General features: G+C 35.7%; 1 protein-coding gene across 1 annotated transcript in view; it reads left to right on the plus strand.

The window, feature by feature from the left end:
• The window catches only part of IL1RAPL1 (interleukin 1 receptor accessory protein like 1), a 385,087-nt gene that overhangs the window by 104,429 nt on the left and 254,073 nt on the right, over positions 1-26,585 (plus strand). Inside the window, exons 4-5 of the mRNA XM_058419303.1 lie at positions 8,095-8,281; positions 9,360-9,513. Of these exons, the coding sequence (XP_058275286.1) occupies positions 8,095-8,281; positions 9,360-9,513 (341 nt within the window). The remainder of the gene's footprint in view (positions 1-8,094; positions 8,282-9,359; positions 9,514-26,585) is intronic.

Consider the following 26,585-nt stretch of genomic DNA (forward strand, 5'->3'; position numbering starts at 1 on the left):
AAAATTAGAGTGAAATAAAAATAGTTATTGTATCATTACAGATCACACTAAGGCAATTTTGGAAACTGTTTGGAGGTAAAGGTGTTCATATGAACACAGTCAAAAATGGTTAATAGCTAAGTTTCCTGTGTCCTTTATGGCCCTCAAATGAAGGGCAAGTCCAAATTGTGTTATATCCCTTTGTTTATTGATTTATTCCTTCAAATCGTGCCGCCTTTGGAAATTCAGGACTTGCTCTGAGGTCTTCAGTTGTATAAATTTAATAAAAATTCTTGCACATTTCTAAATTTCTGCTTTAGTAGCAGCAGTAACAGCTTTTCCAAAGACTGACTTTTCTGCAGAAAATTGCTACTTTCTTTTGAGTTCTGGCTCTATCAGCGCACAGCAATACTCTTACTGAGATGTCATACTACTGTCTTCCTTTTAATCCTGTAACTGGTAAGGAAGAGTTATTTGACTGATATTTGAATTGTTTTCTTCTTAGGAAAGCAGGTGTAAGTATAACTACAACTGTAGGGGTTGGGTTTCTTTTTGGGAGGGGATTGTTTGGGTCTTTTATGGGTGGAGGGGTTTGGTTTTGTTTGGGGTTTTTTTTGTTGGTTTTTTTTTTTTTTTTTCAAATGTAGGAGTCATAATTTTTGGAATTATTTAGGTTTTTAAATTCAGAATTGTCAATAAATACCACTAGAGAATTTTCAGGAGTATAGAAAAGTGTCATCAGTATGCTAGGAAATAGCCTTGAACCTACTAAATGTGATTTTTTCTTATGTATTCCCATTTTTACTGGCAAGATATGGGAAAGAGTTATGGAGATATTTTTGAGGGAATCCTATTCATGTGCAAATGTCATTCTTCTAATATCTATAATAAATGTTGTAATTCTTGGATATCTCTGTCCATATCTACTGTTAATGTGTAACTTTTCTATTCAGAAAATAACACTCATGCAGAATTAGCAAGAGATGAATATCTAATCATTCAGAAACAAGACAGACACCTCCATGGGATATTCTTTATGCATATGCTCGACAGCTGAACGGAAAACTAACTTAGCATTTAAGACTGAATGACAGGATCTGTCTTTATCTGAGAGCTGTGCAAGTTCATCAAGCAAAGAGAGAGAACAAGGGAGAAGCCATTTACCAGCACTGCATTTTCAATTTTCAGTTTTAGTACTGTAAAAGAAGGCCAGTTGCATTTGCAAAAGGGGTGATTTGGTGATAAAGACATTCCAGTATTTGTCGACCTTCTAACACTCAATTGTTCCTGAACACAGAAGCACAGCTGCTGAAGCAGGCTCTGGTGCACCATACAGTAGACATAATTTTAAGGATCTCTACCTTCAAACAGTCTGCATTTTTCTAGTCATTCTCATACCAACTCTATTTTTTTTTTTTCCTGTCCATTTTATATAACACTTGGAAAAAGTTTTTTGGTTTTTTTTTTTTGCTTAATGGTTCCCCACCATCCCCTGTGAGTGAAAAACCACCAGAGTAAACAGATTTTCCATGGACAAAAATATATGCAACTTTGAAGAAAAGGACTTGGAGGTTCTGGTGAACAACAGTGTGCCCCTGCCACAAAAAAGGCAAATGATGATCTGTGCTCATTAGGCAAAGTATTGCCAGCACACGAAGGGAGGTGGCCCTTCCTCTTTACTCAGCAGTGGTGAGACCACTGGAGTACAGTGTCCAATTCTGGACTTGCTGGTGCAAGAGAAACATGGGGAGAGTCCAATGAAGAAGCATGAAGGTGATAAAGGAACTGGAGCATCTCTGCTGTGAGCACAGGCTGAGAGAGCTGCGACTCTTTACCCTGGAGAAGGCACAGGAGAATCTCGCCATACATTTCTGAAGGGAGGGTGCCAACAGGATGGAACCAAGCTCTTTTCAGTGTTGCCTGGTGACAGTACCAGAGGCAATGGGAACAAACTGGGGCACAGAATATTCCATTTGAACATCAGGAAACACTTTTCACCATGAGGGCGACTGAACCTGGCACAGGTTGCCCAAGAAGGTTGTGGAGTTTCCATCCTTGGCGATAGTCAAAAGCAGTCTGAACACGCTCCTGGGCAGGCAGATCTAAGTGGCTGTCCTTGATCAGGGGGGTTGGACAAGATGACATCCTGAGTTCCCTTCTGATCTCAAACATTTCATTTATAAATGAAAGAAATGGGAGGAATAATATACCTCTATGAGCTTGTAATTTTTGAAAGAAGCATTTCTGCCATTCTGGAATACAGTGCTAAGTATGGGTACAAAAATTACTCTTCTTCAGGATCTTCGGTTCCCAAAAAAATACAAGTGCCATCATCTCCTGTATTATGAAGACATAGTGTACCTAGAGGCATTTCATGCTATGGTCTTATCTCCCTACTGCAGTTTGTTGAAAGCTAAAGGGGTTTTCATCTGTGAGGGTACACTTTTGCACAGCGCTTCACACTTCTGTCTCCTCTAGGAATATACACTGATCTGCTGCAGTGAAAATGTTTAATATCATTCTGACACATCTCCATTCTAGCACTTTATGACTCACTGGCCCAAAATTTCCTCACTTAATGAACCTGGGTAGTCTTACTGAAATGAGTAGCTAATTTAGCACTAAATTTGTAAATAGCACTAAAGTATCAAATTGCAATTAAATTCAGAAAAGTGGCAATCCGTATTTTACTCACCCTATATGCCCTGTGCAGTAAAATGTGATTTTTTTTGATTTATTACTATCCTTTTAAACTACTTGTAACATTTTTACCTGAAATCCATAAGTGCTATTCTCTGAATTTCCAACACCAAGTATTTTAATAGAAAATTATTTTTAAATTTGAAATTTTCTCATACTAAATAACGTATAGGTATACTATTAATATTCTTTTAAAAATTACTATATAGTAACTTTCTTGAATCACATACCTCTAGTATTAGTTTTACAATTGTTGGAATCCCCAGCATACCCATGTGACTGGTTTATAGACGTGTATATATAGATGTATAGACACACTTTCTCTGTAAGAAATCTTTAATTTCAAATAAAATTTATTTAGATTTATATTCATATACTGTAGGAATGCAGACAGACTTACATTATAGGAATATTTTTGTGTACATATACAGTAAGATTATGGACCTTTTTCTTTTCATGTATCTGAAGGGAAGGTTTAATGTGAAAGAAAATGTTTGATGGGGAAATTAGGGAAATTAGTTAATTTTATGCATTTTTGACTTCCATTTTGCCAGTACAAGTTTATAATTAAGGTTACTGTCATAATTTTGTTTATTTTGTACTAAGAAAGTGAAGTTTTATTAAACTGGGGGAATCAATATCAGATTGATTCCAGTTCTCATAAAGAAATAAGTTTCACTTTGACTTTAAAAAAGACAGAGATTATACAGGAAAATCAGTAACATAAAAATTTACACTTTTTTCTAGTTTACCCAAAAAATAAGCTTTAGGATATTATAAGGATGAAAAAATTAAATTCCCCTTGTAAAGGGGGATTATTGTTCAGAACATTAATAAAAGGCCTTTCACATCAGTCACTAGCATCCACTTACACAAGGAATGCATTATTCTAATGCAGTTAGATTTTGCATTTTGACATTCTCTTTTGACAGGTTTGGAGTGAAGGGGAAACTCAGGATGGCAGTGTACCACTTGTGTCAGAAAAAGATAAAATGTGAAGGTTTGGCTTCCAAGGATGGAAACGGGCATTAAAACGAAACAATATTTTCTGGTGTGTCTAATTCAAACCTATTGAAGCACGTATCTTGCGGAGTATTGATATTCAAATAGTCCTGGAGGCTCCTGTGCACTGGGTTATTTCACAGTATCATGCCAATAATTAGGTGACCCTTGAGGGAAGAAATCAGTACTTATGTAATTCAATTGAGGTCAAAAGCAGTTTCCAAACTAGGTTGGCCCCCCAGGGTATGGAAGCAGGAGATAATTTCCAAGTTACAGAGAAAAATTCCAGCCAGCTCCTGTCCATCTTCCTCTACTTTTCTTCTCTTTTTCCCATGCCTGAAGCACTGCCCCAGCGCTTGCAGCTCTGTTGGCGCTTGCAGCTCTGTGGAAAAGGCAATCTGTGATTTCAGATATCAGAGCCAGCAAGTGTGGGAGTCAGCCATTACAGAGCTTGGGGGGGGAAAAAAAAAAAATCAGACCCAAATAGCAAACAAAACCCAAATCCAATAAAAGGGAATCCTGCATATAAAGTTTGTGAACTGCTGTGCTGAATGAGTGCTCCAAAAGCCATTGCGGGGGGCAGCGACCTGCTGGGGCCATCAGATCCTGCCACCAAGGGGACCTGAGTGCACAAGCGTAATCCTGGCTGCCCCACGGTACCCTGGCCTTTCTCCCTCACCACGTGCCCAAGGCCTCAGGCCTGTCCTCAAAAAACCCTGCTGCTATGTGGAGGCTTTAAACATTTTTGTGTGAAAGTTTACAAGCTCACAAAGAGCCTTTGGAACCACAGGCCAAGAGCACGAGTAGATTATCAATAACATGGTTTTGTTTCTGTCATGAATGAATTCTTTTCTCTCCAGCTTTCAGGCATACAAATAACTGTAACAGAAGTTACTTGGACTGAAAAAAGACAAAATTGTGTCTGCAAAGTCATGAAAAAACTAATTAATGAAGTCAACAAAAGTTTTCCGCAGAAATCCAGTGGACCATTTAGAGAAAGTGGATAGGGACATCAGTGGCTAAGTTTACTTATTAAAATTTAAAATAAAACTGCAAAGAAAAGTTTTCTCAGAATTTCTTTTAAATGTCCAGTTCTGAAGGAGTTGGAAATTAGGTTACTTTTCCAATTCAGTCTGAAATAAAGTTGTTTTCCAACTTTGTATGAAGAGGACAAACATCAGAGAGATTTTCTGGCTTCCTGTTTGCTCTCCAGTTTGTTTACTCTGATAAATGGCAAAGCACCGGAGTGGACAAGTAGCAGGAAGAGTCCCACTTTCCCTTCTGTCATGAACAGGGATGATGAGGGATGCTGCCTGGATGGTACTGAGCTGTATAAATACATCACTTAGCCCTCTCTGATGAGGCTGGAGACTGACAATTACCACAGGCCTTTTTCTGAGGGAAAAAAAGGAGAGTTTTGTAAGCATAAACACACCTGGCCCATTTTAGAAATGTATTTATAATGAAACCATGCTTTAAGTGCTTAATTCTCAAAGCAACTCCTTTAAATGTAGATGGGATTTTCGCAAAAGCTAAAGTTAAGAGAAGATATTCTTGGTCTGTGTGTGTTCTCATCTGTTTTCCCCCTTGTGTCTCCTCTTCTCCTTTTCTCGTTAACAAGTTCATTTAACTTTAAGATAAATTTGATTTAATTTGGTTTGTTGTCTTAGACAAAAACCACCAAACATATTTTTTCTTCCTGTTTTTGTATTTTGTACTTTTAGATCTCATTATTTTAGCACTTGAAAATCTATTGAATAACAGATGAAAATGAAAACCTTCACTTATATGTACAAAAATGTTCTAGCTAATTTTACACTTGTGAACATTTGTGACTGGTAGATTAGGGAAAAATTAATTCAGTGATTTGTCACCTGTTCTTATCCCCATGTTCAGGAAAAAACAAAGACAAACAAACAAAAGGAACACCCCAAATGTATCATGCGATAAGTGAGCTAAAGCACAGTTAGTTTACATAATGCCAGTTTTTAAAATCCCTTAAACTCATGCCATAAGGGTTTTGCTTGTTTTATTTGTTTCTTATCTGGTCCATCTAGTAAGAGACACATGGAAAACTTTCTTACTTCTAACACATGAGCATTTTTTGACCCTCTGCAGTATGTGCATGCTCCAGAGTGCTCTGCTGCCTGTACTTTTTCTGTTGTCTCAGAGGATTCACATCAATTGTATCCTTCATGCTCTAGCTGTAATCAGCAAACTCACTCCCTTCTTCTTCATTCCTACCTGGGGACTATTTAATTTTCTTTCTCTCTCTCTGTACTGTGAGCCCATTATCTTGGTTTTCTAACCTCATATTCTTTGTATTGCTCTGCCTTCTGTACCCACCTCTTTGAGTTTTGTTTCATCCCAACAGCCTTGGTTTCTGACACAGAGCATGAGATGAGTCAGACTGACAGTGCAGTTAGTATTTTGAATTGAAATAAGGAAGTCTGTGTCACCAGTGGGCATCTGGAACTGCAGGTTTTTTTGGTAACACTTTCAGCTTTTGAAAGAAAAGTTAGGGTACTCAGCTGAAAAAAATCCACTCAAAAATTTCCAGTACCTTGTATCTCACAGTTTGGAAATACCCACTTCAAACAATGAATTTTAACATTCTGAAATATTTCCAAAATGCTTCTCTTATGGAGCAGGAAGCCTTAGTTGCATCTGCTAAAGGATCTGCTGTTGCGATGGAAACTTGGATGTGCCTCAGATGAAATTCTGGCAATTGACACTGTCACTGTTGCAGAACAGAGTTCTTTAGTACATCAAAACATTTAATCATAATTTTTGCAAAATTCACTCCAAATACTGAAGGATGCCTATGCAAAATTTTTTGCTAACGTTGCTTCTTCATGGACTGGGAAGACAGTAAAGTTTCCTCCTTTTTTTTTTTTTTTCCCCTGCCATGTCCTTTTAGAAATATTTAGATAGAGATCCAATAACATGAGCAAAACATGCTGCTTAAACACACAGGAAGGAATTAAAGAGTATATTTAAATGTGAAAATTGTATAGCCAAACAACTCCCTATATACTGCTCCCTGTAATCCAATAATAGGACACTCTCATCTAGTTAGTTTACTCTTAAACCTCAGGGTTTCATGAATTGTTCAGAGCATGTTTGCAAGGGATGAGTCTTCCAGGAAAAAAAGGAAAAGCATTTTACCAATTTGGAAAAATAGAATTAAGTGACTTTTTATGATATTTTCAAGACACACTATAAACAATCAAACAAATAAAATTTCCAAGTTAACATCTTAATGGAGAAATAACATAATTTACACTACTGTAAAAGTATTCATTAAAAAGTAAGTGAGCTTCAGTTGCATGTACAGGTAAGAATGGGAACTGTCTCTTTACCAGCTTAAATGCAGGAGGAGTGATCCATATTCAGTGGATCCTTTCTTTAATTTCCATAAAGCTTAAACAACTTTATTTGCTTTATACAGCCAGATTCTCAAACATGGTACCAGATTATAATTACTTCTTCCTTACGAGGAAATAATTTTGTGTTTGTTTTCCCTACAAGTTCATGAATTAGATTGATAGCTAAGGGTCACTCAGTTCAAAACTTTACATTTCCAAGACTATTCTCTAATTTGATAATTACTTATAGGGTTACATTTTCTGTAGAAAATTGGACACTAGAATTCTTTAATTAAGTTTTCTTATTCTTTATCCTTAAGTATTTCTATCCCCTCTTATTGAACAGAAAAAGGAAGCAGATAGTAGGAAATTGATCTTTGAGATTCTGCCATGTCTGCTACACACAAGTCCATTATAAATAAGCAATGAGCTCACAGAGGATGAGAATGGTGATAAGGAGGTGAATGTTTCCTCAGTGCTCTCTGCAGGATCCTCTGTCAGCAGGCCAGGGGTAAAATGCATTTACAGAACAGTAGGAGAGAAATCTTACATCGTCACAGTGTGCTCCCGAGGAGTACTCAACTTTTTATACTCATTTGCTTCCCACCTGGAAACTCAAATGAAAAAAGCTAAAGAATCATTTCAAGCAATTTTGCCTTTTTGCCTGATTGAATCCCACAGTGGAATGTGGGAAGGCAGTCAAAGTTCCCTAGTCTCTGGCTGCCTTGCTTATCAACATCCAGAAGCAAATGTAGTGACAAGTTTCAGGGGAGAACACAAGCTCATGAAGTCTGTAGGTAATGCAGAACATTTTGTCCTGCGAGTATGGGCATTAAAGGCTATGGTCAACAAACTAGTAGTGCCTTAGATTGAAACATCCTACATTCTATAATTAATCACAAGTTTCTTTTTAATTAACATCTGTAAAATGTTGCCACTTCCAATTTGAGGCATACTCAGTGCTGATGAATGCTGATGTGGCTCTTGGTGTGTTGCTTGAGTTCCAATTTATTAGACTTTTCTTTCTATTTCTATTGCATTACAGAAACTCAACTTATTGTATGAAGGTGTCCATTTCGCTGACAGTGGGTGAAAATGACACTGGGCTCTGCTACAATTCGAAGATGAAATATTTTGAAAAAGCTGAACTTAGCAAAAGCAAGGAAATCTCATGTCCTGAAATTGAGGATTTTTTATTTCCATTTAGGGAACCTGAAATTCTGTGGTATAAGGTAAGGAATGCAAGAGATTTATATCTTCAAATACACATTATGCAATGTTCTTATGATTCTCTTGATCTTAATGTGTTATGAAGCCTGGGCTGTTCTTAATTTTGTCAAGAAGACAACAGAACCAATGGTAGAAAGGAATGAACTAATTGAGAAATTCAAATGCTTCCTATAGTAAACTGTATGAGATATCTATGTATGCTTTACCTAAATAAACAGGTTAATTTTGCAGCATAAAATTCAGCAAGTACTACCAAAACTTCACTTTCATTATATATACTAGAGGTTATATTTGCAAATATAATTTCACTGTTTTTATCAATAACTTTATTTCAATATTGTGTAGTTCTCGCTACATCATTATGAAAGGGCCAAATTCTTGCAAGTAGTGTTGCCTGTGGTCAGTGCAGTAGAATTAATTATGGTATACAAGACTGTGCTACCTAAGAAGTAAAATTTTGTGGCCTAGAAAGATAACATCCAAATTAACAGATAGCATATCTAGAAGAAATGTTGCCAACTATTTGTTTATTCTCATCTTGGATTTTGTGTCTGTAATAAAATACTTTTTTAGATTAAGAATGCACCTTTCATAGATTCAGAGAACTTTGATTTTAAGATGGTTTTAGAAACATATATAGCATCCTTTTTTCTCCTCATTCTCATCTTCTGTTTCTCTACATTTTTTAATTACATATATTTTTTAATTGAATTTAAAAGAAAAAGAATAATTATCCCCTGCAGCCTGAGCTGCTGGTAAATAAAAGTCATAGATTGCAGACATAAGTGTAATGCTAAACAAGTAAATTAAATATGAGCCACTCAGCAAACTAATGTAAAAAAAAAAAAACAAAAACAAAAACAAAAAAAAACCACCAAAGGAAGCATAGTATCAAATCAGGTGATAAAATTAGTTTTAACCAACATATAAACAGACTGGATTTTTACATATTCAGTTTATACACATTTAGAATTAGCCTGGGCTCTTGCCTAGCCACCTTGACTTTGGGCATCATTGTCCACAGTGCTCCATTTCAACTTAAGAAAACAATCCCTGAAGTTTTCTATTCTCTTTAAACAGGAGTGCAAGTCAAAGACATGGAGATCAAGTATTGTGTTTAAAAAGGACACTCTTGTCATTCGGGAAGTTAGAGAGGATGACATTGGGAATTACACTTGTGAGCTAAAATATGGATTCTTTGTTGTCAGAAGAACTACGGAGTTGACAGTTACAGGTAATTACAGGCTCTTTCTATCTCTTATCTTTAGAAAAAACTCCACTGGATATTGTGGTTCAAGTTGTTTTGAGTCATACTATTTGCATACAGCTTTGCTGTGTGCCAAGGTGTGGATGGTTGATACATTAAAACTGTCCTGAATACTTCATGGTGATATCTGCAATACCTTGACAAGTCTGAGTTTTGTTCTGTTCCAAAAGCTTGTGCACAGTTCTGGGGTGGTGTGTTTTTTTTTTTGTTGTTTTTTTTTGTTGGGGTTTTTTTTTTTTTTTTTTTGGTTGGTTTTTTTTTTTGTTTGTGTTTGCTTTTTTTTTTTTTTTTGTGGTTTTTTTTTTTTTTTTTTTTTTTTTTTTTTTTTTTTTTTTTTTTGAATGGAAAGTGCTTTCACGGAACAGGTAAATTCAGAAAGCCTGACCTCTTACAGGAAAAAAAACCTCAAAAACATTATGTCTATCATATTCTGACATGTGACTAAATTACTTGGGACATAAAAACCACTGTAGCAGTAACTCCACGGTACAAGCTCTAATTGTCTTTGGACATGAGAGCAGCTGTAGCCACAATGCAAGAGCAATAGCTCTGTCCCAGTGAGACCATTGCTGGTGTGTGACAGGTGCTTGAGCAGCACATGAGGAGGGACAGGAGCATTTTTCCTCTGTTATTCTCTCCCCACTTTCTCTAGTTTGTAGTTCAAGAACTTCCTGAACTCAATTGTCATGCACTGTGGTTACCAATTCATCTATTTTACATTAGTCTGATTATTTTTTAAATCCATTTAGTCTTGGCTTCAAAAACGTTTTGAAGTATTAAGTTCCATGTAGCAATTATGTAACATGAATAAACTCTATTATTCAGCAAACAGCAATTGCATAAAATTAATTTAATATAATCTGCTTTTAAAACCACCATATCAATATTTAAAATCCAATATCAATGAAAACAAAATATATACTGTAATAGTAATGTACACAATGGCAGAACAATATTGAGGAATTGTCCAATAAATTTTCAATTTCTCACCAGACCTCTTATGTCCATTTTACAATTATGTAAAACATATAGCTGAACATATATGTAAGGTAAAAAATGAGCTTTTACAATTATAGGATTACAATGGGAGGCAGGAGTGCATCATGATCTATGCAATGCGGTGTAATTTCATGGTATATTTCCTAAAAGAAGGCAGAATGAGGATTTTCCTGGCAAATTAGAGGTGATCTAGATCCATATGGCTGACAAAGAGGCTTGCATGTATAAGTTCTTATGCCTTCAAAATATCTAGTAAACCAAGAGACAAATCTTCCAGAATAACTATGTGGGTTGCTCTTGATCATTTTTTTGTATCTTATATATAAATCTGAGGCACAGCAGCAAGTAGTAACACAGTTATGTTAAGCATTAGGTTGAAGTGTAACAGTTTCCTTTACTGGTGAAACTTTTTTTTTTTTTTTTTTCTCTTTCACTCTCCATTTTCCCTCCACATTAACAGAAATTATAGCCAATTAGGGAATGCAATTTTTCCACTGTCGGATGTGTCTGGAAATCATATTGTTTATGTTGTTTTGGGAGATTCAAGTAATCAATCATGTATATTTAAACTCAATAACCAAGATCTCTTTGTTGTTGTATAGCATTGATTTATTTGGTCAGTACAGACAGGCAATTACTGTCGAGTGATTAACCTCACAATAAACATCCATATACTCTGTTTGGTTGACTCTGATATAAAGAAAGCAGAGAAAGATTTTTCAAGTGTGTGATTTATACCAGAATTATGTCACTTATCTTTTGCAATATTTGATACCTGGATTTCAAAAGTACATATTTACTGCATGTTTAAGTGAACCCTTCTGTCCCTTTGGTTGGTGCTCCACTGCACAGCAGTATTTCAACAGGCTCAGACTGACAGAAAAGAGAAAGAAAATAAAAAAGTATTGAAACTAGATTCATGTTACTATTTGTAGGAATAGTTAAAAAAAATGTAATTCATCACTTGTAGTGTAGGTAGGAGTTCAGTATTTAATGTTTAACTAGACAGACAGAAAGAGACTTGGCTGATTTTGATGTGCTAAAAATGAATGAATTCATAGGGAGGGAACTATTAAATTTCCACTTCTGCAAACCCCAGCAGATTTAAGGATGACCTTAGAAAACTCCTTTAGTAGTACCGTGGGTCTTCATATTATCTTTATAATATTATGTGAATAAACAGAACAAGCAGATAGATTTACTCACAGTACTAATTTTTGTTACACCTATTCCTCACCGCCTCTTCTCTCCAGGCAACTGTGGACAGTCACTACTTAAGGATGTTTTTCCCACACAGTGTGTTTTGTCAGAATTGCTGTCTCCTTTAGGGAAACCTGTGGCTCCTACAGGCTACTAACTATAGATGTAATTCACATTCTTCTCAATATTGGTGTATTCTTGTTATTATAAACTCCATGCCTAACCTTTACACATTAAATATCGATGTTCCTCATATCGAAACATGGTATGGCTCATATTCTGATTTATCATTAAAGCTGAAAAATAAGAAGGGAATTCACACACTTTTTGAAAAAGACCAAACTCACTTGATAGGCAGTATCCATCTCACCTAAGTATAGCAGTTGAAAACCCCTAAGCCATGGAAAAAAGATTATTTCCTTTCCTTTTAAAAAATAAGAAAAAAATTTGCCCCTTCTTAGCTTAAATTATAGACACTCAATGCCACCTTGGGTACACCTTTACAGTACACCTTTAGAGTAACAACTATTTCAGGGCTCACTTTTTCATTTGTTGTTTTGGGTTGGTTTTGTATTTTTTTCTTTGATATTGATGTAAACTTTTACATTTTTTTTAGGATCTGTATCTCACACTGAAAAAATATTATTGTCTAAGTAATTTGAATAAATTTCTTTATTGTTCTGAGATTCCCATTTTTGCAAAACAAAAATTATGCTCTGATTATTTTCTCTTGTAGCTAATCAAAATATTCACATAAAAAGCATAGTTGGTAGGTTTTTTGGTTTGTGATCATGCAATTAAACATTCTAAAATGTCCTGCAATGTACAAAGTCATTTGTAGACTTTTATACTTCAGATTAGCAGGTTTTCTTTTATATGTGGAATTTTAATTAAGGCATACCTGCTGTCTCTGAAATAATTAATTATGTGTTTCTAATTGGGAAAGAATCCTATTAGAAAAGTATAGTGTTAATTTAGTCACAGTGCACAACATGGGTCAAAAATAATTTCCTACAGTGATTTATTTAAATAATAGGTTTAATAATATTCTTCTTTTACTTATAGTACCAAGGCATTTGCAATCTCTTTCTGCTTTTGAAGGGTTTTCTTCAGGTCAAATGAAGCCCAGCCTATGTCTGAGAGAGAATATACCCATCCCCACTGCAATAACATACGGTTCTCCATCATGAATATCATAAAGCAAACAGATCCCATCAGCCCTGCAGTTGGAACATTACCTATTCTGTTGTAGTTTGAAATATTAAAATACTTTTACCATTCTGTCAAAAGTAAGAAAACCTCATACCTTGTAGATGGAATCAGAACTAATCAATTAGTTCTTAATCCTGAAGCCTTTCCTCAGAGTTACCCTTTGTTTTCTTTATTCAATGATTACACCTTGTCTAATAGAACAAGAAGTTCCCTTGGAAACCCACTCCTGCTGGAATGGGCACAATTTTAGGTTTACAGATTCCAGCATGTTTACAATCAAGCTATAGGATTAATAAATTGACAGAGTAATTTCTTATTATTTAAATTCAGCCTGCTTGGTTTAACAAATTTAACAAAATGCCAGTTTACTCTTTTCCATCTTCAACCCATTACTTTTTGCATTTTTAGGGTTTTTTAGGCAAAAAGATCAATTCAATTCAATTCAATTCAATTCAATTCTGATTCATTCAGTAGTTGCTGTAGTCAGCTCTTAGTGCTGCTTAAAGTTTGGGGTTATGTCAAATAAGTTTTGCCTCTTGCTTTCTGACAGATTTAGTCTTCATTAGCATAATGGGAAATCTTAAATGACTACATTTATGTATGTATTTTTAGAGCTAAAAAGACCACTATAAAAATAAATAGTATGAAGAAATAATTATTATTAAATTATATACCTAGCCTCACAGCTCAAAAATGTGGATCTTTTATATGCAGCTAGCCATCATATATTGTGAATAAAAACAAAAAAGCAAACAAACAAACAAACAAACAAAACCTGAAAGGGACACACACAACACACAGATACTTTGAAGGTTATAGCCTGCTTTAAGTGGACTGCATTTTAACTGTATAAGACAAAATTTTCACCATTTCCCACCCCCCCCAAAAAAAATTGGCTTCAGTTTCTTCCAGGTGTGCTGTTTTTTCTCATTCAATACGTCAGAATGCTACCATAAGAATGTTCCTCTTTATTTTTAGCAGGTTCTAGGCAAGAAAAGTATTAAAGAACAAAGAGAGTTGTTTTCTAAGCATTTAGAGCTTTAGCACAGACTCTGCTTGGTTTCTGAAGTTAATGACAGGTATGAACCATACTGAATGTACCCAGTGATTCCTTGTTTCTGCTGATCCTAATAATTATTAGAGCTGATGTTCATCCCTTTTGTTCATCATTAATTTAATTGAATTCCAGAACATACTCAGATAGAAGCTCTATTTACCATTACTCTGTGCAAAGACTAATAAAATATAAAGCAAACAATAGACCTATTATGAAAGCAGCATGTTCAAAATGCTAAACTACCATTTTAAAATGCATAAAATCCTGTAGGTTTAACAAATTTATGGTGGAAGAGTGGGATGAATTTTTTTTTTGCAAATTAGAAAGGAGTGATATTCTTTTATAGTGCAATCATTTTAATACGCCTGAAAACAAGGGTCTAAATTAATTAATTACCTGTGAGTATTTGAGTAATAATAATCAAAACTTTATGTTGATGTTTGATAAAATATTACATATAAATGTTAATTTAAAATATTTATTGTAAATAGGTTTAGAGGGCTGTTCAAAACCACCCTTATATGAAGATGGTGATGAGCAAAGCTTTATGTATTTTTCTTCAAAGGAAGTGCAGATGATGTCTATGTTATAAATTGAAATGATGAATTAGAAATCCAGCTTCAGCAATCTAGCCAAAGAAGAGATGCAAATGTTTAATAGAGAAAAAATTCCAGATTAATTTTCAACCTTGCTGCTGGTGACCTTTTGACCTTTCTTCCTTTGTCATATGCTGAATTGTAGTGCTCACAAAGACCAGCTTTAATTATTAGAGCTTATTCCTGTCATAGTTAGAGTAGAGAGAAGATCCTCTAAATAGTAATTCAAAGAAGTAGGCAAAGCAGGGTGGTCAAAACTTATTCAATAAAACAGACTCTCTGGGCTTTAGAAGGAAAATTTTCTCTCCCTATATTAAGACCCGACAGATAAATTTTTCCCTTTGGGCGATGTGTTTATATGCTCATCATTCTGGACAATCTTCTGTTTCATGCACAGGATACTGCTCTTTTTCTGTTATTCACCAAAAGTCGTCCAGGAAGTGGCCACTAGTGTTTGATGATGCAGTCATGACCTTTGCTGGAGTCCTGTACTCCGTGTGGACAATCTGGTGACAGTAAAAGTTAGGCGTTGTATCAATAATTGGTAAGAAATAGAAGAAAACTTAGTCCATAATAAAAATGAAGAATTCCACTTAAATTAATAAATTAGATATTATGCAAGAAGTGCAGTGCATTACTGTGCATACTGTTGTTAAATTTACAGCAATTTTGCTTATTTCTAAGTGTTATTATAAACATAATGTCTTTTTAAACTTGTACCTTTTTTTCATGAAGATGTTAGTTTGTTTTTTCAATTTTGGCTTTTTGTGTGAGGTTAAAGACTAAGTTAAAATAATAAGCCTGAACAAATTTGGTTTTTTTACATCAGGTGAGGGAATAAAAAGGGAAAATGACCTTTCCAAAATGGAAGTTTGTTTGTGTGAGTCAATTTCTCTTTCTTCATGAGTCATATGAGAATATTGAAATAAAAATCAATGTGAGTGGATATTGTTACCAGGATGATTGTTGCATTATGTATATAATGTTTCAGTTTAATGTAGTGAGGTTTTTAAGATGAACTACATTCTACAGAGAGAAATAATTTGCAGACAAAAATTTATCACAAAAATGTGTTAGTAACTACTAAAGACATAAAAGTCATATAAACTTGTAGTTCAATAATATCTCACAAAATTAAATAAATCTGTTGTTAAGGCACCCAAGATGCTTGTTAAAAAATCTTTTAAAAAGTAGATAAATTACATTGAATATTAATGTTTCACGTTATTGCTATGGAATCAGAAGATTTCATTTTAATTTACGTTACCCTAGAGTATGTTAAATCCACCAATACTGTCCTAACTGAGCATTTGGCATCTCCAAAGCTTTTCTTCTACTGCTTTAGATAATTTACATGTACAGTGGAGTCTTCCAGGATGGTGCTTTAATAAACCGGAGTATAAAACGTATACAAGAACGTATGGACCTTGTGTTGCCCCCATTCTAAAAAACAATCTGTACACATTCTTAAAAAGTCTATATACAATTGGACTAACTGAATATTTAGCTTTAAAATGGAGAAAATTTTTTCTATTCTTTCAGTGTCTTTCAAATGGCTTAGGCAAGTTCTAAACTCAGAGCTACTAAGCAAAATTATATTGGTAATATATATGTTCAGAGAGAAATTCCAGACAATATATGTACCTGAAATCATTGCAATTGTCTTTAGAAGCAGAAAATTTTTTGTTTACAGAAGAAAAGGAAAGATACCTCAATTTAACTGCAGCAATATCACATGGGGACGTGTGTTAACAGAATAGCAGTCTCGAAACCATTTAGAAGGTATCTAATACATATTTCTCTATATTAAAAGAGTAACTTTAAAGAGTATTGACATCCTTAGAAGAACTGTCATCTCCCCTTCACCACCCCTCAAAGAAAAAAAAAAGAAAAAGGCGGCTTTTTTTACACTGTTGACTCATAGTATTAATTAATTACCCAAAATATCATCGTATGTAAACAATAGAAAAACAGTGCCTATTGAATTTAAGAAGCAAGTTTTACTTAGAATTCTATTACAAGGGTGAATCAAGACTGAAATCTTAGTTTCTCTGAGAATGTTGTCTATTTGCCCATTGACTTAAAGAATTGACAGTTCATCTCTTGACCTTCTAGTTATGAAAGATCAAAACTGATAATAATTTTAAAAATTGAAAACCATTTAAAACAAACAAACAAACAAACAGATCTGCAAATCACCCTGATGTTTTATTTGTTATTTTGTCATGCAATTTCTTTCAATTAATGAACAAAACAAATTTCTAAATGTAATTTGAATATTCTTTCTTCATGCTTTATAAACAGGCAAAATGGAATGGTAGCTGCATAGTTACCCTTCAAAACAAGATGAACAAGAGATTAAATTTATCTTTTTTTTTTTTTTAATCATAATATAAAAAGGGAAACCTGCCCATCTATTTCTACATACTACAAAATACAGATTTTAATTCTGAATGTCTGAAACTATAGTTTCTCCCAGTTTATTCACTTTGGTAAACAGTTTGTTTCAGTCCTTACTGGAATAAATTTGGGCAAAACACCTGATGACTTATTGGAAAAACAGAGCTAAAATTTAACAGTCAAGAGAAATAACTCTGTACTCTAGGATACTTTATCTGAAAAGTTCAAAAATTAAAGATATGTTGAAGGGAATAGAAATTACTAAATTAAAACTGTATAATAATTAATTTCTGATGCTTTACTTATCTGAGAGCTTAATTTAGGAAAACAATTTCACCAGCTTGTTTTTTTCTTCTTTTTTTTTCTGTGTGAAATTGATAACATACAATAATTGCTTGAATGTGAAAAAGAAATTGGAACCAGCAATGATATTTTTCCATTTCTTTGATGCAGTTTTTCTTTGGAGTATTATATTCACACCTAGAACTGGATTAATTTAAAAATATTAGATATAAATTCATAAAAACATGACGGAAGAGTGATATAAACTAGTGGATTTCCTCCACATTCTTTACACAAAGTAAGACAGAAGTGCTAGAGCAGAAAGATGCCTGTGAGTTTTCTCCTTTCCTAAATCATTCCGTTTCACCTCACTGCATTCTTCCCATGTTCAGCAAGAGGATTATATTTCTCCAGACACTCGATACGACAACAAACATTTCCAGCCCTTAACAAGCCCCTTGTGGTGCCACTAGTCCCACAGTGCAATTTTACTCAGGTTGTGGAAAGATTATTTACGGTGAGTATGTGTAGTTCTTTTTCCTAGAGGTAAGACTCCTCTCACCTAAGTTTAATATTAACACTCACTGGCATATGAGCTGGCTGCTCTTCCTGGCAATTCCATGGCGTGACTGATATCCTCCTTATGGCAAGATGTTGAACATCAGATGAGCTCAGTTTTACAGAATTCCACTTCCATCTTTTGACTATCCAAGGGCTTTAGTTGACAAGCTCAAATGTAGATTTATAATTTAAGTATCTAAATCACATGAATCCTACTTTAAGGTTTCCTAGTTGTTATGGTTATAACCTTTGGAAATGGTAAGCTGGCTCTACATATTTTCTTGTTATCAAACAAGTGCAAAAATTCATGTCAGCTTTTCAAAGCAGAGAAGTACAAATCTGTAGTAGAAATATTGTTTTTTAAACAAGATGTACAGCTGGGGAAGAAAAAAACAAGCTCAAGCTTTTGGGTGTACAAGGCTGTCTTTAAATCTCAGGGGCTTAATATACCAATTGGTCTGATCAAATACATTGCTTTTACCTTGATATGTCTAAATCAACATTACTGTTATTATTTTTCATGGTACTTAAGTTTTCTTAGCTTGGAATCACAGCATGCATTTTTTAAGCTCGTTGAAGTGTGCAAAATAAGTATAGGAGTTTTTTTATTAAAATATTGCTGTTTTGATTAATTTTGGCAGTTAGAATAAACTGTGCTTCACATGTAACACCAAGTTTCTCTTTTTCATTCTGTGCTTTATTTGAAAGTGATGATTGTGACTACAAGACAACTGGAAGCTTTCCTTTTATGTTTCACTATTCTCAATTCAATGCAACTTAAACATAAAGAAAAATGAGTCTTCTTTGAAAACTAAGGTTTTAGTTTGAGAACTTCAGTAAAGAGAATAAATATTTTATTAGAAAGTAGGTAGGTTACAGTGCTTCAGTGTAGAGATGGTAAATTTATTTTAAGCTCCTATTTCTGTTCAGTACTTAACACATATCTTCTAACAGGGCATTTTTAATGTTGGTATCAATAGTCTTTGATGCCCAGGTTTGTAAAGAACTGAGGAGAGAAGTGATTTTTGTTTTCTTGTTGTAGAGCTCTGCCAGGAAACCTTGTCCCTTCTATGCACATCCAAGAGAGAAGTGCAACTTGCCATGAGCATCTGGTTCCTCCACAGCTTTGAGCCTGGCACTAGAGCCCAAGCACCAGTTGCCTTATGGCATCCCATGCTGGACCTGTCCTAACATGCTACCCCCTCTGATTCTTTGCATTTTTACTGAAAGGTTCCTATCTTTGTATTTTGGGGTTGGTAATTTGACTCTACGGCCTGGATTGCCTGGCTAGCTCGCACACCCCAGCCCCGGGCCAGGAGTGGCCGCATCCTGCTCGCTTTTCCTCAGGCTCGGATGGCGGTGCTGAGCAGAGCTGCCTGCTCTCTACGGCTCTCAGATGTGGTGGGTCTTGGATCAGAGCAAAGGACAGAGAGAGGGTTTTTCCAGGTGCTTCTCAGATGTTTATTCCCCATGGGATCCCGGAGCCAAAACTGAAAAAGCCTGCCTTTACATTCCCTTTTAACCGTGGGAGGTTCAAGGGGAGGTGACATTTTTCCAACCAATCAGGGACAAATGTGGAGAGAGAGGAGGGACCCACGGCCTGACAGCCAATCAGAAAGGCAAGGGGAGTCATCACGTGCACCAATGGGGTGTCGTGGTGTCCTTTTTTGGGACAAATTTGGGGGAAAACCCCTGAATAGGATCCCTCTAAGGAAGCAAACCCAAGTGGCCCCTCCCTCCAACCGGTCCGGAAAAAAAAACCTCTTTGGAGAAAAGTGGAAAAACTATTTTACTAAACAAATGAAGTGTATACAAGTATAAAGAATGAATAGTATGAAACAATAAAACCTCTCCTTCTGAAGTGAGATGGCAAATTGAGAAAGTCCTTGCTGTGGGTGTAGCTCGGCTCTCTCTCAGTGTCTCCTCAGTCCCAGTCCCTCTGGCGCTGCTGGAAAATGCCGAGGTCCAGGCCCCGGTGGGCCGCAGGTGCAGCCCCCAGTGCTCCCCGGGGTTTTCAGTCCAGAGCAGGTTTAAACAGTTCCAAGAAAAAGGGAAAAAAACAGTCCAGGGAACTTCTCTGCCCTAGCTAGCTGAAACTAACTAAAAACAAAAGAAATCTCTGTCCTGCGGTCTCTCCAAGCCTCCGCCGAACACCCCGTCCGCAGTCCGCAGAAGAGTGTTCGGCGGAGTCAGGCAGTTTTCTCAAAACAAACTCCGCGCTTCTCCTTGCTCTTAGAACCAGTCTTAAAGGCACAGGACTCAATATACAGCACAAACAGAACAGACGATTGGGGATACAAGCATCATAAAGTTACCTTAGGACACGTGGAAATGGGGAAAACCCAGGCAGGGCTTAGGATGGACAGAGAACCCTTTGGAAATAAGGGCAGGGGTCTGGGGGCATTGACATCAGGTGAATAAAGCAACAGGTGTGTCTGGGGAGTGATGGAGAACTGGGAGAGGGAGGGGAAAACCTGGGATAGAACCAACCATCCTGGGGGGTAACAGGAACAAACCATTGGGAAAATAATTTACCAATAACTTAACAATAGCTTATAAAAAACCCCACCACCAAAGTAATTTGACTCTCAGTTTGTGATTTCAGTGGCCCCAGGCCATTCTCTCTCAAAACCTCTTTGCCCAGCCTGCCCCATGAATGTACAAACCAGCGATGCATTTTGGGTCTTGGTGTCACATCTGAGATGTGCAGCAGCAGGAGGTACCTTTGAGGGGCCACGCTGCCGCCCCACAAACACTGCTCTCATTGTTCCTGTCCTCCTGCAAACCACCCACCCCACCCTGGGCAAAACTCAGATAGAGCCAGTGGGCAAGCCAAGCCTTGGGAAGGAAGGCAGCACAAAAATAATCAATCCCCTGAGATGGAGGCAGCAGGGACCGCTGCTCCTGTGGGGCCAAAGTGAGCCCCTTCCTGCCTGGACACAGCCTCCAGCCCAGCAGCCACCCCTCCATGCTGTGGCAGAGCGTTGCTGACATCCTATTTTGAATTTTCAGGTGTTTTGTTCTTTCAAAACAATTCCATTAGTTTTTCTGAAATTTTGAGCTAGCGTTCAGAATTCAAAAAGTCACTCATGAATAACTAGGCAAAGGGCAAAAAATGCATTGTGATAAGCTAATTTAAATAGAAATAGCTCATTCCTTTGTGTGGGTTGGATATGCATTTTTATTTTTTTAATTTAATATCTAGACTTTTAGAAGTAAATTCAGTTTTCTCAGGAGCTACTCTGACACCACAAGGAAAAACGAAAAATTAAGTCTAGGTGACCTGTTTGTCATTTTCTTACAGCTTGCACTACCTAAAATTTTTTACTTATATTTGAACAGTGACAATTTATTAGGATGAATTGGAGGGCAGGGACAGAGATTTAGGAAGAAAAGACACTTGAAAAATGTGGATAATATGACATTTAGTGGAGATTATGTGATCACAACAGGAAAAGCATTTCTTTTTTTCCCTACTCTCATGCACAAATAAAAAGCTCTGCACTTAATAGGAAATAGTCCTATGCAGTTCTTTCTCTTCCTAAGAGAGGCTCAAAGGACTGAAGGAAAATGCTTGAAAGACCGAGTCTGGCTTTTGAAAAGTCTAAGACATTTCAAAATGTTTTTGCATGTGTTCTATAATGTCTTATTCCAATATATTATAAATGGTAGTCAGCAGATTACATCTCATATTTTCAAAAGCTAATGTCTGTACTATTCTGCTCTAGGTGTCTTGTCTATGTGGTTCAAAAGCATGGTTGTGATCTGTCATAGTAGTTTTGATATCCACATAAAACTGAGAGAACAAGGATTTATAAGCTCCACTCAGACATACAGGTAGAAGTGCCTGCTGGGGAGTGGGCAGAAAGTATAAAGCACTGGAGGTGTCTTACTTTAGACTATAGTATATGTAAATTGAGATAAAATATTATGAATACAAGTTCAGAGTTCGGTTTTCACTTAATAGTTCCATAAGACACATGATAACTATCAGTGGGTTTTTTTTAATGATATGTTCTTTGAAAACAGTAGTCCTTAAAAATGCTACTTTATTAAAAAAGGAAACTAACCCCAGCAATATAAATTAGGGGGGGGCTAAGCCTTACAGGCCAAATTAGAAGACTTTCATGACTTGAAAGTTTTCTTTCCATTTTCGAATGTATGGCAAAGTCACTCCTCTAAGAAAACATGACAGCTGATCTGGTTCCCTTATTAAACTGAGTGCTTTAGAGTATCAAAGGGCAGAAAACTTGCATTAACTTGATTAAAAATACTATACAGAGTCAACAGAAAAATTACAAATTTACTTTTGGTATTTTAAAAGGATTTTGTGGGTGGAAAGGAGAGGTTTTTTAATAAGTTAATTGTTACAGAATGAATAACTACATGTGTGGAAGGTCCTTATAGTTCCTGCTCATGTATATTATGGAAGAGTAAATAAAATGAGTAGAGTAAAAAATGCAATTCTGATTCAAAAACTGAATTGGAGGAGGTCTTAATTTTTGTTCATTTATAGCAATTGATAACATCTTGTTAAATTGACTAAACTGCTGTTAAATTTTCTGGATGTGGCTTGTATCTTCAACATGCGTAGAAAATGGGTATTTATTTTTTTAGAGGTCTTTCAGCATTGTCAGCAAGTTAGGATGAAAAAAAAATAATTATATTCTGCAATTTCAGCCATTAAAAGAGAAGCTAAGCCAGCGCTAAACCTGTAGTCTATAAACGATTTTGAGAAAAGAAAAAAATCATTTGCACTGGATTGGTGGGCTATAATGCTAAAAATTTAAAAGAGGGTGAAAAGAGTGCTGATCTACAGCTAAGAGACATTTGTTGATTTTTTATGTATTCTAATAAAAATAGGTCACATGACTATTAAAATCAGTTTTACCTCTTGTACTTTTAATTATAAATATTTAGGTGTTTTAATTAAACACATACACATACCCATTCATTAAATTTTAATGGAGTTTGTTGACTACCAGTTGACAGAAACAAATCTCTTTTCATTTTCCAAAATCTTTGCCAATGGAGAGGAGAGAGGAGAGGAGAGGAGAGGAGAGGAGAGGAGAGGAGAGGAGAGGAGAGGAGAGGAGAGGAGAGGATAGGAGAGGAGAGGATAGGAGAGGAGAGGAGGAGGAGAGGAGAGGAGAGTCGATCTTCTTCTCTCGCTTCTCACTTCTCTTCTTCGTCTCGTCTCTTCTGCTTCTCGTTCTCTTCCTGCTTCTATTCGTCGTCTTCTTCTCTGCCTATTGCTCTTGCTCTTCTCATTCTATTGGGGGAGGAAGATTGTACTCTTCTAGTAAGAGTCCCCCAATCAATGCACAGATTGCTTTTTGTTTTTGGTTTGTTTTGTGAGGAGGAAAAAAATGAAAACAAAACCAAACCAAAACCAAAAAAAACCCCAAACAAGTAACAACAAACGAAACCAAAACAAAAAATAAAAACAACCTAACAAAAAAACCCCAAGATTTTTAAAAGTGCTTAGCTGTATTTTGACCTTTACCAAATTTTGAGTAACACATCATTGAAGAAATATATGGAACTTGCTGCCCTGAAAGGAAAATAAACTTTTAACAAGAGAAAGACAATTTAAAAATCCCACTATATTTTTAGGAAGTTCTACTATGAGATAAGAGCAGGACTTTAATGCCTATAGTAATACACCAACCCTTTTTCCTAAATAAGATGGTAGTTTTGCTGGGTGCAGGAGAAGAGTAGCTGTGAATTCATACCAAGGCAGTAGAATAGCTGTGGATAGAGCATTGGTTTAAGACAAACATATATTCCTTTCTACTGTGCAATGGGACCCTGGGAAGACTCAATAACACCCCCTTAAAGATTTGTGATGTATGGGAGAAAATGAATATGCAAGTAGAGAAGGAGTAAGAGGCTTCCACCAGTAGAGATGGGAAAAATACATGTAGAGAAGACAGTGATTTATTTTTTTTCCTACAGGAAGCCCAGAGTAAATGCAACTATGATTTTCCCTGCTGTGGGAATCTGTACCATTTTTCACAAGATAGTATTGACACTAAAGACTGGTGAGGTAGTCAGAAGTTCTGAATATATTTAAATGAATACAGCTGTATCTGTCATCATGAATGGCTGCTATAATCACAGCTTTAAAACCCACTGTTGGCTTCCACACTCCATAGTACAATAGAGCTCTTCAGAACTGCAATAGCTGTTGACATTCCATTAAAGAAAACAATAGAAGTGCAATGAATATGCTTCGATTTCTTTTTACTCTGTACAACTGATTTATAACAAGAAATAGCAGAGGGAGAGAAAAACAAGACAAACCACTGTGAAAAGTAATTAAAGATACGAATAATTGGGAAGAGTAAAATACTGCTACAGCTATAGTAGAGAGTATTTGTCACTCTTTAAACTATTAAATGCATTTTTTAACATTGAATGTCGCCATACCATTAGGATTGTCATAGCTATCACACTGAACTTTGTTTCTAATTTCTGTTAAAAACAGGGTTATGTAAGGTTTTTATATACCAGCAGGCTGCATAACAACTGTTTTACAATATTTGTTCAATTTAAGCTGTAAGTGTTTAGATTCTAACTAGTGAGAAGTTCAAAGGTGATGTTATGTTCAATTTTAAGATGATATTTAGTTAAATTTTTTGCATTATATATTTCTGTGTATATTAGCTGGTCATGAATGTACCCCACCTGAATCTCACTGAAATGATGCTTTCATGAACGTTTGCTGCCCAAGTTTGTACAGAATAGTATGGTGGAAACATCAGCCAAAAGCACAGCTAGACATCATTTATTTGTTTAAAAAATCATGATTTCCCTCTCTCCCTCCAAAGGGTAGCTCTCAAAATCATTTTAGAATTTATATGGAATATGTTGAGGAGCTTTGCCTTTACCTGTCAGCTTTGCCTTTACCTGTCATCATGAAATACTTCAGCTGCAGCATGCAGCCTTTTCCTGTCTGAAAACCTTTATAATTGTTGTGCTCATTCTAAGGAATATAGAAAGTGAGAGGCTCCAAATTGCCTTTAAAGCTATTATTACGTAATCCACTGCAAGATGCGCCTTTACTTTATAGTTGCTTTTATTCTAGAAATGGCATTTTACCAAAGTAAACAACACTGTAAAATATATAAACCTATTTTTCTCCCTCCCTAAGGTTATGCTAGCTACCTATACAGACATTTGAGAGAAATCTCTGCATCTTATGCACAAATGGTAAACAATATTAAAATATAAATGCATGAAGAATATTAGAATATGTTTTTAAAAGACTGAAATAAAGTTTAATATGGCTTTATTATACAAATAATCTGTCGCAGCCAGTAAGCCCTCCTCCTCCTGCTGCACTGAGTGAAAGCAAAACACCTTAGCTAGGAAAAATCAGAAATACTTTTAATTTTGTCTGCTAAATTTAGGGTGGGACTTTTGCACCCACCTACCAAATTGCTTTTAAGTAACCTTGATTATCCTTTGTGACTTGATCCACGTGCCTGGAACTTCACCAAGCATTGTTAAACAGGTTAGAGTACAAGCTGTAAATATTGAAATTGTGAGTCTGAGGCAACTTGACAACTAGACAAGCATTTAGAATTCTTCTAATCTTTTTTCATATGCCATCTGAAAGTGAATGCTTACATTAGAAATCAAGCCTTTAAAAATTGTTTGCTATTCCCTTGTTTTCTTTCTGGAAGATTTATCTCTGCCTAATACACCAGGAAAAATTAACTAAAATTATTTAGAATCTCTTTGTTTCAGAGTCATGAGCCAAGTCTTAATGGTCAATAAAATACAAATGTATAAGTAAATGAAAAGAAAAAAATATATTTGAGAACTTCGACTGTGTGGGATGAAGAAACTTGGGAGGAGGAAATGTTAGAGAAGGCAGATATTGCAGCAAATGCAGCTCAAAACTCTTAGTAGTAAAAGTGGAAGTTAATTATTAGGATGTGCTGCCTGAAAGATCCAATGTTCAGTCTTTTTTCTGAATGACATAATTTTGTTGCTTGTGTGGTAGTTCCATCAAATGATGATTTTTGTGACACTGCTGGAGTCGGTGAAATGTCACCCATGCCTGGCTTGAAAAACAGGTTTACCAACAAAATAAATAAAAACACATTCTAAACAGGTACTGCAATTACAAGAGCAGTCATAGGCAGGAGCTTTTGGGTGTGTTCAGAAAGTTCAGGATTTGGAGATATTTTAAAAAAAAGCCCTTTAGTTTCACTACTGATGAATTCAAACACTCAGAACTCAAAATCTGTCTTAATCTCTCAGTCATCTGTACCAGATTGGTGAGAAGAGGGACAAAAAGACACTAAATTACTGTTTATAAATTAACAGGCATAGCTCATTGTGATACCTGTCTGGCAATGTCTACATCAGAGAAAATTCCATTACAGTCAGCAATAATTGGCACCTCTCTTTCATCTCAGAGAAGATGAGACTTGAATGGTTTTGGAGGTTGCACTACCAGCCTCACTATCAGACAGAGTACCAAAACTACATTAGAAGACTGAGAGGATGAAGAAACCTCTCTGCTCGGGTTTGTAGATAAAGAATTTGGTTCATGACATCATGATTCTTTGCTACTCAGGATAAATAGCTTCATTTGAAATTAAATGGTCTCTGTCTGGTTTCTAGACATCTTTCAATAGTTTGCCTGTGGTGGATATAAAAATGAAAAGAAAAAAACCAATCTCCTGAATGGCAAATCAAGATGTTTACTGAAGTGT

The sequence above is a fragment of the Hirundo rustica genome, chromosome 2 (assembly GCF_015227805.2).
Source record: "Hirundo rustica isolate bHirRus1 chromosome 2, bHirRus1.pri.v3, whole genome shotgun sequence".
Classification (NCBI taxonomy): Eukaryota; Metazoa; Chordata; class Aves; order Passeriformes; family Hirundinidae; genus Hirundo; species Hirundo rustica.